This window comes from Orcinus orca, chromosome X (assembly GCF_937001465.1).
Source record: "Orcinus orca chromosome X, mOrcOrc1.1, whole genome shotgun sequence".
NCBI lineage: Eukaryota > Metazoa > Chordata > Mammalia > Artiodactyla > Delphinidae > Orcinus > Orcinus orca.
Genome location: NC_064580.1, coordinates 44,600,510 through 44,618,209, shown reverse-complemented (window position 1 = coordinate 44,618,209; position 17,700 = coordinate 44,600,510). Strand labels below are relative to the sequence as shown.

The 17,700-nt window shown below is 41.6% G+C and overlaps 1 protein-coding gene across 1 annotated transcript; it reads left to right on the top strand.

Annotated features, from left to right (window-relative positions):
* Positions 1 to 3,406: 3,406 nt before the first annotated feature.
* Positions 3,407 to 16,382, top strand: AKAP4 (A-kinase anchoring protein 4). The gene is given in 6 exon segments (XM_049704670.1): positions 3,407 to 3,524; positions 5,027 to 5,125; positions 6,201 to 6,251; positions 6,812 to 6,913; positions 13,157 to 15,292; positions 16,086 to 16,382. Coding segments are annotated over 5 exon segments (2,544 nt in total). The 5' UTR covers positions 3,407 to 3,524; the 3' UTR covers positions 16,242 to 16,382.
* Positions 16,383 to 17,700: the final 1,318 nt, after the last annotated feature.

Here is a 17,700-nt window from a genome sequence, read left to right as displayed (position 1 = left end):
GGTTGGACCCCACCATTCTCACCAGCAGGGGGAGATAACGGAGCAGCACTTGGTTCAGTCAGACCTGAAGCCACCAGATGGGGCCAAAAGATCAGAGTAGATACCCTCGATACTTTTCTTCTCAGGGAATTTCTCTTCTGCATCTTCGACCCGAGAAGAAAGAAAAGACCTACTAATCTCTGCTCACACACACAGACACCCACCTCCAAGATGATGGTAGTGGCCAGTGCCAGACCACCAACCAAATGGCCTCTCTGCTCCAGCTACCCATTCATAAAATCAGAATCGAAATAGTACCCATTTCAGAAGATTGCGTGAGAATTAAATGAGTTAATGCATACAAAACACAGTACCAAACAAATTATCAGGCCCCATTCCAGACCTGCAGAACTAGAAACTCTGGGTCGGGGCCCAACTATCTGTTTTTAGGTTTTGGTTTTTTTAACACTTTATTTACATTTATTGGTTTATATCTCCAAAACAGCCAAAAAGAAGGGATGTACAGGGCAAAGTATGGGGTGGGGATAGGTGTACGCAGAACTTTCATGCCCCTTTCAGGTACATTACCCTCTTGATCCTGGGAGCTCCCCAACTGTTTTAACAAGCCCTTCAGGTGATTCTGATGCACGCTGAAGTGTAAGAATTATTGCTCAAAGAAGGCTTCCCCCTCAAATAGCTAACCAAGGTTTTTGTCATTATTACAGATTCCATGATTATGTGGCTTCTGACTTGTTTCCTGCCTGAAATTCCAAAGCCATCATTTGTTTCTTGAGCCCACCTGTGTGCCCAGTAGTGTGGTAGATACAATGAAAGAGACAGAAAACCTGCCCTCCAGGCTTTCAATGTAGGTTATCCAGGAATAGGGAAAGTTAATTAACTCTAGGAGGCCAGACCTAGTCAATGTTAGATAAATTATACAGATGATAAACAAATGTTCTAGGAAATCACAGGAAGGAAATTTCACAATTATAAGAGGGAGGGGCCTGACTAGAAATGGCCACTGCCAAGCCAAGCCCACCCCTCAAAAATAGCTGTAAGTCATTTTCTACAAGGCAATAGAACAGACCTTAGCTGCCTAATTTAGTCCCTACCATATCTGAGGAAATTCCACCATATCTGAGTCTGCTTTCCTTTAACAGCTGCCCTCTGAAATTTAAAAAATGAGAATGTTTATAGCTTTTAAAGAGTCTTTTATTTTCTCCCTCCACTGCTTCAATCACATAGGAAAAGACAGACAGATATGCACAGTACAGACATAATATAAATACTTGACAGAAGTAATTATGCAGCACCATTGCCGAGATGTTCAGAATAGCTATCTAATTTTTCACTTTAGTGTGGTTGCATGAAGCTACTCTAAATGACATTGTGTATTCTCATGGCTGGAAAACAGTTCAGGAGAAAAAGAAGTGGAGTTCCCATTTGTATTGGTCCACAATAAATAATGTCTGATAATGTCTGATAATCATTAGCATCATGGCCCATTTTCCAAATGGTCACAGCATAGTTTCTGTCACCTCAAGGCCATGTCCCTAGGATGATGACCCCAGCCTCTTTAAAATGCCTGCCTGAGAAAGTTCAAAAGTGCCAAAAGAATTTATTGTTTATTCCAGCCAAAACCTGACTATAGCCCCCTGACCTCCCTTTTCTCAGAACATTTACTTTAGAAAACTTGTGATTGTAAATCCTTTCTCTGTCCTTTTGAGATGTATCTTCTACAACCCAGGAAAATCTTTCTCAGAGACCTGGGAGTCATCCCTTTGAAACGTAATCATCAAGAAAGATAGGGCCCCTATCTCTCAGTCTCTATGAAAGGGTAGGAACCTAACTTTGTTAGGTTAGCAAACACAGTTAGTTAGTACCAGTTAGCAAACACGGATGCCTTGATCACATTGATCAACCTCCCACCCCAAAAATTTCCCTCAGCACTTTTCCTTTAGCATTCCCCAGCATTTAAAAAGCCTTTTGTTTCAGTGGAGTTGAGTTCTGTTCATCTGAAGTAAGGGCTTCAATAGCCTGAATAAAATAGGTCTTGCCACCTTTAACAAAGGTCCAGCTCTGTTTGTCTCTGACGCCATGAATTGACAAGGTCAAAATTGTACAGGAGGGTTAAGACATGTAATTTTAGGGTAACAGATAAAAGAAGAAATGGAAGTAGAACCAAGGATATGAAACTCTATGATTTAGGTGGTAATCTCAACTGATTTTTAATTCAGATACAGTTATTCACACGAGGTTAACGTGAAGGCAGGTGAAGAAAGGACAAGGAGAAAACAAGATGAGACTTGGGCACAATGAGAGCATTTGGTTATGGGCTAATATTTCCAAACTGGGGCTAAACTGAAGGCATCTCAAAGTGTAATGGATAATGCTTTAAGGAATACTGTAACCAGCCATCTAGCACTGACCATAATGTAAAAGAATAAGTGGGGCTCAGGTCTTTTCATGATTTGAGGAGTCTGTGAAAGGCTGACCCTGACCTAAGTGGATTGGCTTTTGGGAGGGCTAATTATGTCTCATGATAAAGGTTAAAGCTTGCTGGACCACTTAGACACCCAGAATCCTAAGGATAGAGCCCCTGTGTTTGTGCTGTCACTGGTCTCTACAGAAAGAATGATATCATGAAGTAGAAGTTCTGGTACCAACGGGCAGTCAAGGCTTTAGGGTAGCTTGGAGGGTTGAGGAAAGTAGCAACAACTTGAGTCAGACTGGAAGGGTCATCACAGCATCCAAATTTACAAGAAAAAATCATTCCAAGTTCCTACGAAATAGCCTACTCTGATACTACAAAGGTAGGGGCATCTTCCGACTTCTTTTTGACTAGCCAAGGGGGTGTCTTGATGATGAGGTGAAACTACAGAAGCTGCTAAGGCAGCCTCAAACTTTCTACTTTCATATTTTTATTCAGGATACCCAGAAAGGACTTTAACATTTCTCTGTTTCTACATAAATCCAAAGATCTCTTGCCACATAACTCTAAATATCTAGAGGGAAACCCAAAGAGAAATGAGCTAAGATGTGAAACTTAATACTGTTTTATTCACAGAGGCTGGTGGTCATTCTGTATAAGAAAAATACAGACCTCCACTGGTAACTAATATGACTAGATTGTTCTGGAAGTCTAGCCTGAAGAGTAATGAGAAGGGAGGTCTTAAGGAGTTGTGAGCTGGACAAAATGTAAACGAAATATGTGTACCCTTCTAGACAGAACAGAAAAAATGTACAGCAGACAACCTGATGTGCTTTTGATGAGAAGGGCTACTGAGTTTGCCAGCCTGCCCCCCCCCCTTTGCTAAGGTTGCTACAGTTTCAGGCATTATGACCCAACAAATCCTGTTATCATGTGCCAGGGTCAGAAGCAGCGAGGAGAGCCTGGCTCCTTCAGTCTCATCCAACAGCTGATGGGGTGGCAGCCAGCAGCAGGTGCCCAAGAACTTGGCATTTCCCACTTCCATCTCAAGGGGCACATCTCCCTTCTAGGTAGCACATTTTCAGCCAAAGTCTAAAATAACTTCATTATCAAGGTAATAAGTTCATAAATTTTATTTTTTACAGTTTTTTTTTAGGATTTAGACTGAGGCTATATCCAAATCACATGAGGAACCTCTATGCCTCCCCCTCTTTTTCTCTAGGCTAGTGATCTCTAGCTCTTGAAAAAAAGAAACTCCCTCTTCTGAGGATGTGGAAAACCTCTTCCTAAAACTTTTTCAGGGATTTCTAGAGATTTTTGAAGGGAGAGTCCAAGAAGATCTGGGGAAATGAGATGGAGGGGGGTAGGGGGAATGGTAAAGTGTCAAAATGTAGTAGTATCCTGTGAAAGGCTAGCCATCAGAGGATAGTTGTTACTAAAATGTTGAGCGTGAGAGAGGCAGAGGGAGGGAGGGAGAGAGGAAGGGAGGAAGAGAGAGGGAAGGAGGGAGAATGGAGGGAGGGAGGGAGAATGGAGGGAGGGAGGGAGGGAGAGAGAGGGAAGGAAGGGCTGAGGGAGAGAAGGCGGAAAGAAGGGGGAGGGAGGGAGGAAGCTAGAGGTTAAAGGGGTCTAATTTTTGAAGGAAGTGAAGGGAAAGGAATTTAACTGCCCTCTAATACTTGGCCCAAAAGGTTTCTCTTGTTAAATTTTAAAGATAAATCAAATTCAACCCCAGATACCAAAACAATTCTACTGAGCTCTTAACTGTATCTTCCTAAATGTGTCTTATATAGGGAAAATCAGTCAGTGGCTTCTGCCATTTCCTTTTTACTTTTAGTTCCAGGCTGGGGTGGGAGGTGGCAGCGGGGTTGAAGGAAGTTGGCAGAGATTATTCTCTCTTTCAAATAAACTTTGTCCTATGGGATCAGGGTCTGGTCTTCCCGCAGACATTTGTCTCTTAGTTATATTTATGGCTATCAGACTGAGCGTTCCCAGTATTCAGAAACTTTTTCTATATATTGTTTTAATAAAAAGAATTATTCACTTTACTGGTATTGACCTTAGTCTTTTCTAGTGGCCCTATGTGGTAGGTAATTTCACTTTCTTTAATGTAATGAGAAAGACTCGGTTTAGACTAGGTTTAGCTAAAATTCAGTTAAAGGGGATGAGGTGAGCTTGACTCTTTGAAGATACCCAAGAGTGGATAAAGAAAAGAGGATACAGATGAGATTTAGTTAATGAGGTTGGGGAGAAGTAAATCACTAAATTTAACCCCACAGTCTCTAGACCTCCTTTTAAATTTACTTCCCAGCCTGTCATTTTTCCTGATTGGCATTTTCCCAAGTCAATATGATACTCCCATGGTTCCAAATACCTGGTTTGGGGAATCTAAATTAAAGAAGACTATGGATTGAGCTAAAAGATAATGATCTTGATCATCAGGTTCAAACATTTCAGAGTGTCCTTCCCCCATGGCTTACCCCACCAGTTCCTAGCCTAAACCTATATGAAACAGAGATGGGTTTCAGAAACCCCTTCAGGGATTCTTATTCAAACTGATTCAGTTTCTAAAAGTCATATATAAGACTTTCAGATTTATTTTCTTTCTCTTTCCAGATGTCTGATAATAATATTGACTGGTTACACAGCCACAGGGGCATGTGCAAGGTAGATCTCTACAGCCCAACAGGACAGCAAGATCAGGACCAGAAAGTGGTAATATACAAAATGACTCCTACAAAGAAAGGCTTGGCATTTGGGTATAGATATCCTGGAGCCCAGGATAGACTAATGGATAGTGGTACTGTGACTTCTCCAAGGAATCAAGCTCAGTAAGGTCTGTGGGGGACCAATGTGCTCATACATCACACAGGGACAATTCAAGGGAGGGGCAAGATGAGGAGTGATGTGAAGGAGCTGAGGAGGGGAGGCTTGTGGGGGAGCCTGAGGGGAGCCAGGGGTGGTGGTTGCCTAGTTACCAGCCTCTATTATCTCACACCTCTGAAGTCATAATAATGTCGCCTAGCTACCAGTAAGTTACCCTAAACCTGGACTCCTTCAGGAGGGCAAAATATGTATTTTTCCTAATGAATAACAATAAAAAGCACCTATTAAACACAGAAATGTTTATCCATGTACCACTTAAAATCTTCTATGTCATCAATAGTAAAAACACCACATCTTGGCAACATTAGTGTAGTAGAAAGTGCTCCAAACTGGGAGCCAGGGGAATCGAGTTCTAATAGGAGTTCCACTTTTGAGTCTGTGTCAGTAGGGCAAGCCATCTCTCTTCTCAGTTTTCTCAATAAATGTGGATATTGTATTTTGGGCCTCTTTCTCTCACACGTAGGTATTCTCATTTAGGAAATATAGTAACATTAAGATTCTGTCTGCCTAGAAGTTGAGACACAGATGTAGAGAACAAACGTATGGACACCAAGGGGGAAAAGCCGCGGGGGGGTGGGGATGGTGGTGTGCTGAATTGGGCGATAGGGATTGACATGTATACACTGATGTGTATAAAATTGATGACTAATAAGAACCTGCTGTATAAAAAAATAAATAAAATAAAATTCAAAAATTTAAAAAAGATTCTGTCTGCCTAATAAAAATTATTTGTCTATTGTTTATTAAGTACTTAACTATGTCTAGGTGCTCTACTAAAAGCTTTACACGCACTATCTTAATCAATCCTCACAAGAACCCGATAAGGTAGGTGCTACTATCATCTCCCAGAGAAATTAAGGCCTTTTCTCTAGAATTTTTCTAAATTCATCTTAATTTGATGCAGATATACTTCGTTGATGTGTCCACCCTGAACATGGAAGATAAAGATTCTAAGGTGGGTACTCTCTGCTTCCCTCAGAGTTGGAATGGGTGGGAGGATGCTGAGAAGGGTTAAGAGTTTCAGCATGAGGAAAGGGAAAGGTTGTGGCAGAGGGTGGAAAGGTGACGGGGACTCAGGTGGGAAGCCATCATTCTCATGAGCCCATGATCCCTGGTTTGGAATTTACTGTCATTCTTGATACCAAATCTCATTTTATAAGCCACTTAAGTCGCTGGTAGGACTAAAAGAATGAAAGCATGGAAGATAGCATGTCAGAAAAGCAGGGCGGGGGGGGGAAACCCTGTCCAAAAGGTTGATGTTTAATGGAATATGGTTCCTGAGACTGATGGCTTTGTGAATACCTTCAGTGGGGTGGGAGGGAGTAGTAATTTGTAGAGGGAGCTTTATCTCATTCTTCAAAGACTAGCTAGCCTTACAAGCCTACCTTTCCTTCAGAAAGAAAGGGGATAATAGGAGAAATGACATTCATGCTTTGAAGTAGTAGCCTAGCGGGTCAGCTTGGAGAAGTCTCAAAAAGCAACTTTTCACAAGAATCTTGCCCTTTAATTCCATAGGATGCTGCTGGTTCCAATTCAGAAGGTGACTTAAACCTGGAGAATCTGGAAGAAGAAGAAATTATTGTGATCAAGGATACTGAGAAGCAAGACTCGTCTAAGGTATAGACTTAGCCTCTGAGTCTACCCTTTCTCATTCCCAGAGCCCAGTGCTGAATCTGAGGACTCTGGTTCAGAGATAGTAAGAGAACTATTGTCAAACAGGCCCAAAATACAAATATTATGATATTCTAGAGAACACAGGCCTAAGCTCACAGTCACAGTAAGTTAAATGCTCAGGTAACTCACAATGACACTATCACAGAGGCTCAGAATGCCCTCTCCTAATTTCAGGTACCTACAGCAAAAAATCTCGCTACGCTTATCTTAACAAAGATATGGGCTTATAAGCAAGATCCTTTGCAATGTTCTTTGCTGGCTTGTAATGGACTTGTGTGCCCCACATTGCCCAGTGTCCAACAATGAAGAAAGAGGATATGAAGAAGAGCGAGTCCACAACAACCAAAAACTGTAGTTGCCCTACCCTGTTGTCTAAGAGATTACCCAGGCTGTTGGGTAGCATAAAGTTCAACGCAATTACACTTGCACACCACTGTCAGATATGGAATCCTTTTGTTTTTTGTGTAAATATCCCAAATTACACCTGGCAGGCTGGTTTGGGGTAGGCATTAGAGCACATGACAAGTCACTCTCACTGTCCTAGGAGCCTAGAGTAGCTGATATTGGAACAGGATATTTGGCTTCAGTGCAAAGGAGTCAAATATTTCTTGTTGTGTTCCTAGGCTCATATTATAACCAGAAACATCATTTTTGACCCCAGATGCCTTTGGAGTGATGAGAGTAGCCCCTGAGGAAGGGAAAACCAGTTACAAAATATTCTCCAAAGAGTCTTGGGTTCAGTTGGGGGTGGCCAACTCCATTTTGGGGTCTTAATAAAAGGATATACCTGGTGTTTGGGGTTTTTGGGGGGTTTTTTGTTATTGTTTTTTTGAAATTTATTTTATTTTATTTATTTTTTTATACAGCAGGCTCTTATTAGTCATCCATTTTATACACATCAGCGTATACAGGTCAATCCCAATCTCCTAATTCATCACACCAACACCCCCATCCCCTGCCACTTTCCCCCGTTGGTGTCCATATGTTTGTTCTCTACATCTGTGTCTCACTTTCTGCCCTGCAAACCGGTTCATCTGTACCATTTTTCTAGGTTCCACATATATGCTTTAATACACGATATTTGTTTTTCTCTTTCTGACTTACTTCACTCTGTATTACAGTCTCTAGACCCATCCACGTCTCTACAAATGATCCAATTTTGTTCCTTTTTATGGCTGAGTAATATTCCACTGTATATATGTACCACATCTTCTTTATCCATTCGTCTGTCGATGGGCATTTAGGTTGCTTCCATGACCTGGCTATTGTAAATAGTGCTGCAGTGAACTTTGGAGTGCATGTGTCTTTTTGAATTATGGTTTTCTCTCGGTATATGCCCAGTAGTGGGATTGCTGGGTCATATGGTAATTCTATTTTTAGTTTTTTAAGGAACCTCCATACTGTTCTCCATAGTGGCTGTATCAATTTATATTCCCACCAACAGTGCAAGAGGGTTCCCTTTTCTCCACACCCTCTCCAGCATTTATCCTTTGTAGATTTTCTGATGATGCCCATTCTAACTGGTCTGAGGTGATACCTCATTGTAGTTTTGATTTGCATTTCTCTAATAATTAGTGATGTTGAGCAACTTTTCATGTGCTTCTTGGCCATATGTATGTCTTCTTTGGAGAAATATCTATTCAGGTCTTCTGCCCATTTTTTGATTGGGTTGTTTGTTTTTTAAACATTGAGCTGCATGAGCTGTTTATATACTTTGGAGATTAATCCTTTGTCCGTTGATTCATTTGCAAATATTTTCTCCCATTCTGAGGGTTGTCTTTTCATCTTGTTTATGGCTTCCTTTGCTGTGCAAAAGCTTTGAAGTTTCATTAGGTCTCTTTTGTTTATTTTTGTTTTTATTTCCATTACTCTAGGAGGAGGATCAAAAATGATCTTGCTCTGATTTATGTCAAAGAGTGTTCTTCCTATGTTTTCCTTTAAGAGTTTTATAGTGTCCAGTCTTACATTTAGGTCTGTAATCCATTTTTAGTTTATTTCTATGTATTGTGTTAGGGAGTGTTCTAATTTCATTCTTTACTAGTGTAGCTGTCCAGTTTTCCCAGCACCACTTACTGAAGAGACTGTCTTTTCTCCATTGTATATCCTTGCCTCCTTTGTCATAAATTAGTTGACCATAGGTGCGTGGGTTTATCTCTGGGTTTTCTATCTTGTTCCATTAATCTATATTTCTGTTTTTGTGCCAGTACCATGTTGCCTTGATTACTGTAGCTTTGTAGTATAGTCTGAAGCCAGGGAGTCTGATTCCTGCAGATCTGCTTTTTTCCCTCAAGACTGCTTTGGCTATTCGGGGTCTTTTGTGTCTCCATACAAATTTTAAGATTTTTTTGTTCTAGTTCTGTAAAAAATGCCATTGGTAATTTGACAGGGATTGCATTGAATCTGTAGATTGCTTTGCGTAGTATAGTCATGTTCACAATATTGATTCTTCCAATCCAGGAACATGGTATATCTCTCCATCTGTTGGCATCATCTTTAATTTATTTCATCAGTGTCTTATAGTTTTCTGCATACAGGTCTTTTGTCTCCCTAGGTCTGAGGTGGGTTTCTTTTAGACAGCATATATATGGGTTTTGTTTTTGTATCCATTCAGCAAGCCTGTGTCTTTTGGTTGGAGCATTTAATCCATTCACGTTTAAGGTAATTATCGATATGTATGTTCCTCTGACCATTTTCTTAATTGTTTTGGGTTTGTTTTTGTAGGTCCTTTTCTTCTCTTGCGTTTCCCACTTAGAGACGTTCCTTTAGCATTTGTTGTAGAGCTGGTTTGGTGGTGCTGAATTCTCTTAGCTTTTGCTTGTCTGTAAAGCTTTTGATTTCTCCATCGGATCTGAATGAGATCGTTGCCAGGTAGAGTAATCTTGCTTGTAGGTTCTTCCCTTTCATCACTTTAAGTATATCATGCCACTCCCTTCTGGCTTGTGGAGTTTCTGCTGAGAAATCAGCTGTTAACCTTCTGGGAGTTCCCTTGTATGTTGTCGTTTTTCCCTTGCTGCTTTCAACAATTTTTCTTTGTCTTTAATTTTTGCTAATTTGATTACTATGTGTCTTGGTATGTTTCTCCTTGGGTTTATCCTGTATGGGACTCTCTGTGCTTCCTGGACTTGGGTGGCTATTTCCTTTCCCATGTTAGGGAAGTTTTCGACTATAATCTCTTCAAATATTTTCTCGTGTCCTTTCTCTCTCTCTCTTCCTTCTGGGACCCCTATAATGTGAATGTTGTTGCGTTTAATGTTGTCCCAGAGGTCTCTTAGGCTGTCTTCATTTCTTTTCACTCTTTTTTCTTTATTCTGTTCCTCAGCAGTGAATTCCACCATTCTGTCTTCCAGGTCACTTGTCCATTCTTTTGCTTCAGTTATTCTGCTATTGATTCCCTCTAGTGTATTTTTCATTTCACTTATTGTATTGTTCACCTCTGTTTGTTTGTTCTTTAATTCTTCTAGGTTTGTTAGACATTTGTTGCATCTTCTCGATCTTTGCCTCCATTCTTTTTCCAAGGTCCTGGATCATCTTCACTATCATTATTCTGAATTCTTTTTCTGGAAGGTTGCCTATCTGCACTTCATTTAGTTGTTTTTCTGGGGTTTTATCTTGTTCCTCCATCTGGTACATAGCCCTCTGCCTTTTCATCTTGTCTCTCTTTCTGTGAATGTGGTTTTTGTTCCACAGGCTGCAGGATTGTAGTTCTTCTTGCTTCTTGTCTGCCCTCTGGTGGATGAGGCTATCTAAGGGGCTTGATGGGAGGGACTGGTGGTGGGTAGAGCTGACTGTTGCTCTGGTGGGCAGAGCTCAGTAAAACTCTAATCTGCTTGAATGCTGATGGGTGGGGCTGGGTTCCCTCCCTGTTGGTTGTTTGGCCTGAGGTAACCCAACACTGGAGCCTACCCAGGCTCTTTGATGGGGCTAATGGCGGACTCTGGGAGCACTCTCGCCAAGGAGTACTTCCCAGAACTTTTGCTGCCAGTGTCCTTGTCCTCACGGTGAGCCAGAGCCATCCCCCGCCTCTGCAGGAGACCCTCCAACACTAGCAGGTAGGTCTGGTTCAGTCTCCCATGGGGTCACTGCTCCTTCCCATGCGCACACTACTTTGTGTGTGGCCTCCAAGAGTGGAGTCTCTGTTTCCCCCAGTCCTATCAAAGTCTTGCTGTCAAATCCTGTTAGCCTTCAAAGTCTGATTCTCTAGGAATTCCTCTTCTTTTTGCTGGACCCCCAGGTTGGGAAGCCTGATGTGGGGCTCAGAACCTTCACTCCAGTGGGTGGACTTCTGTGGTATAAGTGTTCTCCAGTTTGTGTGTCACCCACTCAGCAGTTATGGGATTTGATTTTATCATGATTGTGCCCCTCCTACTATCTCATTGTGGCTTCTCCTTTGTCTTTGGATGTGGGGTATCTTTTTTGGTGAGTTCCAGTGTCTTCCTTTTGATGATTGTTCAGCAGTTAGTTGTGATTCTGGTGTTCTTGCAAGAGAGATTGAGAGCATGTCCTTCTACTCTGCCATCTTGAACCAATCTCTGGTGTTTGTTTTTAAAAGAGGAGCCCATACTTACTACACACAATGCAGGTCTACTTTATTGCAACTGAAGCCCTTTTGCAAAAAGTGGACCTTATTATGACTTCATGTTTCTAGGAATTCATGGTGATGAAGCAATGAATGGAGCAAAGAGGGCAATGGTACTTAGTGCTGAGTAGATGTGTACACAATATGTATACACATATCCAAACATGGGCATACACAGTCACAAGTATAGATATACACATATACGTTTACACAAAGTGACATACACATAGATATATACATGTATATACGTTAACAAAAAATAATTTATAAAATAATTTATAATAATTTGTAGCCAGGCCAAACACATGCCTGGCTACATGTGACACTGACAAACACACACAAGCATTGAAATAACAAACTTATGTATAGTGATCTAGTCATAACAATGACTTACACACATATGCAAAGATATACAGTTATACAGAGTCAGACACACTAATGTGCCCACATGTGATACACATAAACATTTATATATACATCCAAGCACACTATGCATAAACACACACTCACATTGATACACACAAGCCTTGATCAAAACAGACCATGCAGACTCAGGTACAGGCATACTCACTTATAAATGTACCTCATGTTGATACACACACATACAAACTTTAACAAAGTGACACATTAACTAACGCACATGCTTGTGTACACTGATACACATATTGACACAAATGCAGTGACATCCCCACTCATGTACTCACAGACACACTCAAATGCCAGTGTGTATGCAACACTGACATACATCAATCATTGACATAGTATATAAATATAACATAAACTGATACCTAATATATCGATATACACAGTCATTATACAATCACCTATTTATACATACTCATTTTTTACATATTTATTAATATATTATACATTAATTATATATTAATATATTGATGAGTATGTATGCTAATACCTGAATGTATGTTTCAACATATATAAATACATTTATCGCTGCATGATACATGCTATTGGATTTATATCATAAACACATATGCAGCTCTCTCAACTTGACACTTGCTTATTTTCATATTCAGAGACACACTGATATACACACACATATTTTTACATTCACATATATGTACAAAATATACATACTAACATGCACATGCTGGCCTCTACAGTTGACATATACAATGGGTATGATGTCAGCACATTATGACACATGCTTACACACGGTGACATCACACACTGTGCATTGACATACACATATGCACACACATACACACAGGCACATTTTCACACACTAACAGTACAAACTGACACATGTTCCCACTCATGAATTGATATATTGATGTGTATATACACACACGACAGAGACACTGACATATTTTTGACATGTATTGAAATAAGCACACATACTCAGATGAAATTGACAAACATATTGATAACACTTGTGTATAGTTAAGTGTACAAATGTATCTACTCTGAGCTTTTGTTGCTGTCACTTGTGCTTGAACGTGTATTAATGGATATAATTGTGTGTTATGCGCCCATGCAAATACTAAAGGCCAAATCCCTAATCTGTGCAACTTGGAAGATATATCTTCTAAATACAATAGGGGAAAGAAGTAGCCTAGCCAAAGCCTTATGGATAGGTCTTCTTTTTTTAGATGGAGAGGCCAGTGTGCCTTTTCAAACAAGCTCCTTCTAATCCTATAAGTGTCCTCTATCGTCTACTCAGTGATCTTCAGAAATACGCCTTGTGTTTCCAACAGGCACTTAGCCCCTCATCCTCTAGCTGTAGACGTCAAGTAGGAGACACAGAGGGCAAATATCACAAACTGCCCACTGGGAACTGCTACAGAGGCTATGCCAATCAACTGAAAATGGATTACGTGGCCAAAGGACCTCAAGGCCAACATCTGGAAATGACAGCGGCCAAAAACACCAACAATAACCAGAGTCCTTTCACCCCACCAGCCAAATCTCCTAGCAATCAGAGGACAGTTATCTCCCCTGATGGAGAATGTTCTACGGATGACCCTTCCTTCTATGTCAGCCGACTATCTCCTCTGGTGATCCAGATGGCCCGTAAGAAAATCAAGGAGAAGTTGGAAGGTGGAAGCAAATGTCTTCATCATTCAATCTATCCACCCAGTGGGGACAAAGGGAAAAACAGCCCTCGTAGTGCTGTGAGCAAGATCACTTCTGAAATGGCCCATGATGCTGTGGAAGTGACCTCTGCAGAAAGGCAGGGCACTGGGGAGGAGTGTAGGGAAGGTGGCCGAAAAACCTTTCTGTATAGTGAATTATCCAACAAGAGCAAAGGTGGAGACAAATACATGTGCCAAAGAGACAACAAAGAATTTGCAGATTCGATCAGCAAAATGTTCATGGTTTATGCAAATCAAGTGGCATCTGACACAATGTTCTCTGTCATGCAGAACTTGAAAGTTCATAGCTCTGGGAAGCCAATTCCAGCTTGTGTGGTCGTGAGGAGGGTGCTGTTAAAACACACCAAGGAAATTGTGTCCGATTTGATTGACTCCTGCGTGAAGAACCTACGTAATATCACTGGGGTCCTGATGGCCAACTCAGACTTTTTCTCAACTGTCAGGAGGAATCTGTTCAACCATGGGAAACAAAACACTGCTGATATCATGGAGGCCATGCTGAAGCGTCTTGTCTGTGCTCTTCTTGGGGAAAAAAAGGAAACTAAGTCTCAGAGTTTGTCATATGCATCCTTGAAGGCTGGGTGCCATGATCCCAAATGCAAGAACCAAAGTCTCGAATTCTCAGCCATGAAGGCCGAGATGAAGGGGAAGGGCAAAGGCAAAATGAAACCAGAGAAGTGCAAGTCATTGACCAGTGCTGAGAAAGGCAGTGAACATACCCTCAAGGAGAGCCTGACAATGTGGAACCAAAATCAAGGCAGTCAAGGCAAGATGGCTGGCAAAGCATGGACCAATAAGGAGGAAAAGAGAGAGAAGATCAGCCTTTCCATGGATTCACTGGCAAAGGACTTGATTGTCTCTGCCCTTAGGCTGATCCAATACTATCTGACCCAGCAGGCCAAGGGCAAAGATGCATTTAAAGACTGTCCTTGTTCTACCACCAGCTATATGACTCAGAGTGCCCAATACAAAAAGTGCAGAGGTAGCCAAAGTGTCAAGGCACTTTCAATGAAACATCTAGAATCTCGTGGAGCACCTGGATCATCCACCTCTCAAAAGGAGAATGAACACCTGGACTCCCAGAGGCTGGATATGTCAAACATCGTTCTGTCACTGATTCAAAAACTGCTTAGTGAGAGCTCCTTCAACTGTGGAGATCTATGTGAAGGTGAGAACAAACGTTCTGAGCCCAGGACAGACAAAGGAGCCTCCATGTCCAAGAGGCCTGACAAAGGGGAAGAAAAATGCCAGGACAATCAAGAACTTGACTTTATCAGTGGGATGAAGCAAGTGAGCCGACAATTTATAGATCAACTGGTAGAATCTGTGATGAAGCTGTGCCTTATCATGGCTAAGTATAGCAACAATGGGGCAGCCCTTGCTGAGTTGGAAGAATAAGCAGCCTTGGCCAACAACCCCAACTACCAGGCCGGTGGCCCCAGATGTAGTCATGATGCTGCGATGTCACAGAACTATCAAGACTCTCCTGGAACTGAAGTCATTGTCAATAATCAGTGCTCAACAAGTAGCTTGCAAAAGCAGCTCCAGGCTGTCCTGCAGTGGATTGCAGCCTCACAATTTAACATACCCATGCTCCACTTCATGGGAGATGATGCTGGACAACTGAAGAAGGTAAGCAATGCAACAAGGAACAAGAAGAAAGAGGGTTAGAATGGGTAGGGGCAGGGAGGCGGTATTGTACTTAGAGCCCAAGAAGCAGTCCATTTTTTTGAGTCTGTTCTTTATCATGTGACTCATGAATTACTCTCACCTCATAAAGACACAAAAGTGATGAACCATTAGTTACATGGGGCTCTGGACAACTCAAGTCCTGTGTACTTCCAAGAGGAGGAGAGTGAGATTAGCTCATTTTGTCAGTGATCCTTTCAACAAACTATTTGGTAAAACATCAGGGAGCAATTTTTAAGTCTTATGTTTTGCACACGTGTGCATGCACACACACACACACACACACACACACACACACACCCCACAGCTGTGTTTCCTACATTAGATGGATTCCAGAGAAATAAAATACTGAACCAAATTATCCTCCCTATTTCCAATCTCATGTACTTTTTTTTAGGGAGGCAGGGGAATGGCAACCCCTAACCTTGACCTAGAAATCAGTACAGATTAACTGAAGGATCTCAGTACCTGATGAAAAGTATTAGTGAACACAATTGATTCCAGAGTTTGTTTTTTGAAGCTCAAAAAGAAAGGACCTTTGGCATTTTAATCTATGCCATTAGAGGAGGGTCCAGAAAAAAGGAAAGCCATGTCAGCAGCCTCCAGTCCTGGACCTGTGGCAGCCTTTAATCCTAGAATCATAGGCAGGAAGGTGGGTGGGGTATAGTAGACTTTCTCCGTCGGGGCCCTGGCTCCAAAAGCATCATGTGACTCAAGGTATCTGCTCTCTCCACAGCTTCCTGAAGTTTCAGCTAAAGCAGCAGAGAAGGGGTACAGGGTAGGAGATCTTCTTCAAGAGGTCATGAAGTTCACCAAGGAACAACCACTGGATGAAGCCGTGGGAAACATGGCTAGAAAACAACTGTTAGACTGGCTGCTCACTAACCTGTGAGCCAACAATTCTTTCTCCTCTCCGTTTACTCCCCACCCCCAGCAGCATTCTATCCCAGCTGGAGCACCCTCTACCATCAGACCAGTGAACTGCACGCTGCACGACTGTATTTTCCAATACATCTGAGCAGTTGGACTGTGCAAATACAGGGTGTCCAACAAACTGGGCAAGAACTTGAATTAAAAAAACTTTTTTTAAATTGTGTCATTGTTTTCTTGGTCAGATATATCCGAGGCAAGGGAAGGGAATGCGTCCAATTTCAAGGACTGGTGATACAGTGTTGGACTTGTGTCCGGATCTCACCCTGGGTTATTTTCTAAGCACCCAAGACACAGGGATATAACCCATGTCCAAGTTCCTAAGTCATCCGGTTTATCCAAATCTCAGTTCACAAGCTATTTAGAGTTTTGCCACCTGTGGTCTCCCTGTTTCTCCCAGAATTTCACAGTTAACTTGATAATCCCCCTTCTAATCCCAAGGATGCAGCTTTCTTGATCACTTTTAAGAGTTTGTAGATGGGCTAGCTTAGGTGAAAAACAAACTGAAGAAAGTATATTACCCACGGACACACATACACTCCCAGTGTTCACTGCACATGGTTAAACACTATCCAGAACTACAATGGGATCTGATCCTCCCCCACACATAATAAAGCTTCCTTATAAGTCATTTCCTCCAACTGATGAGATTTCCTTGTTTTCCAGCAGTCTGAGAGAAAAATTTGCAGAGAACAAAGCTACAGAATGGTAAATTCTTCACAGCCACCTTATGTGAATCCCAATGTCTCCTTTGAGACTAGCACTAAATTCCTAGATTTGCTCTATGCTTCTCAGAAGTCTATCACAATGCTATAATTCATTACAAATCAGATCAAGACAGTGGTTTCAGCCCTGTGGTCCTCTGTTAGCTAGTTTGCTGTGGCATTCCTTGGCACCTTTGAGGTGCTTGTGGCTTAGTAGAACAAGCACAGATGTGGCTTCCTTCTCGACTCAAAAGTTAAAGCTTTGGCCTCTTACTAGTTGCATGGCCTTAGAGTCACCTAGGTAGACTCTGAGCCTTTTCCTTTATCTGCAAAATGTAGACAAAAATTACCCTCTCTGTTTAGAGGTTAAACTAGAAAAATAGATGTAATGATGCTTTGCAAGGAGAATCTTGTTACAAATTAGATATGGGATTGAAGTTGTACCTCTCAAAGCCCATCCTAACACAGTTGCAAGTGCCCTTGATATATTTCCAAACTGAAAGCAAGATCCTCTGAGTGTGGGACCCAGAAAGGCACATTTTGGGGGAGATAAGAAGCATACAGACAAACTTTGACAACTTCTCTACAATGCCTGGACCAGTCAGATAGAAGTAAAGGTAGGCTCCTTCAAAGCCAGGATTTTAAAACTCCCCAGCCCTTCTAAAGCTAATCAAACCTTTTCTAGTCTCACCCCGACCCCATGAAAAGCTTTGGAGT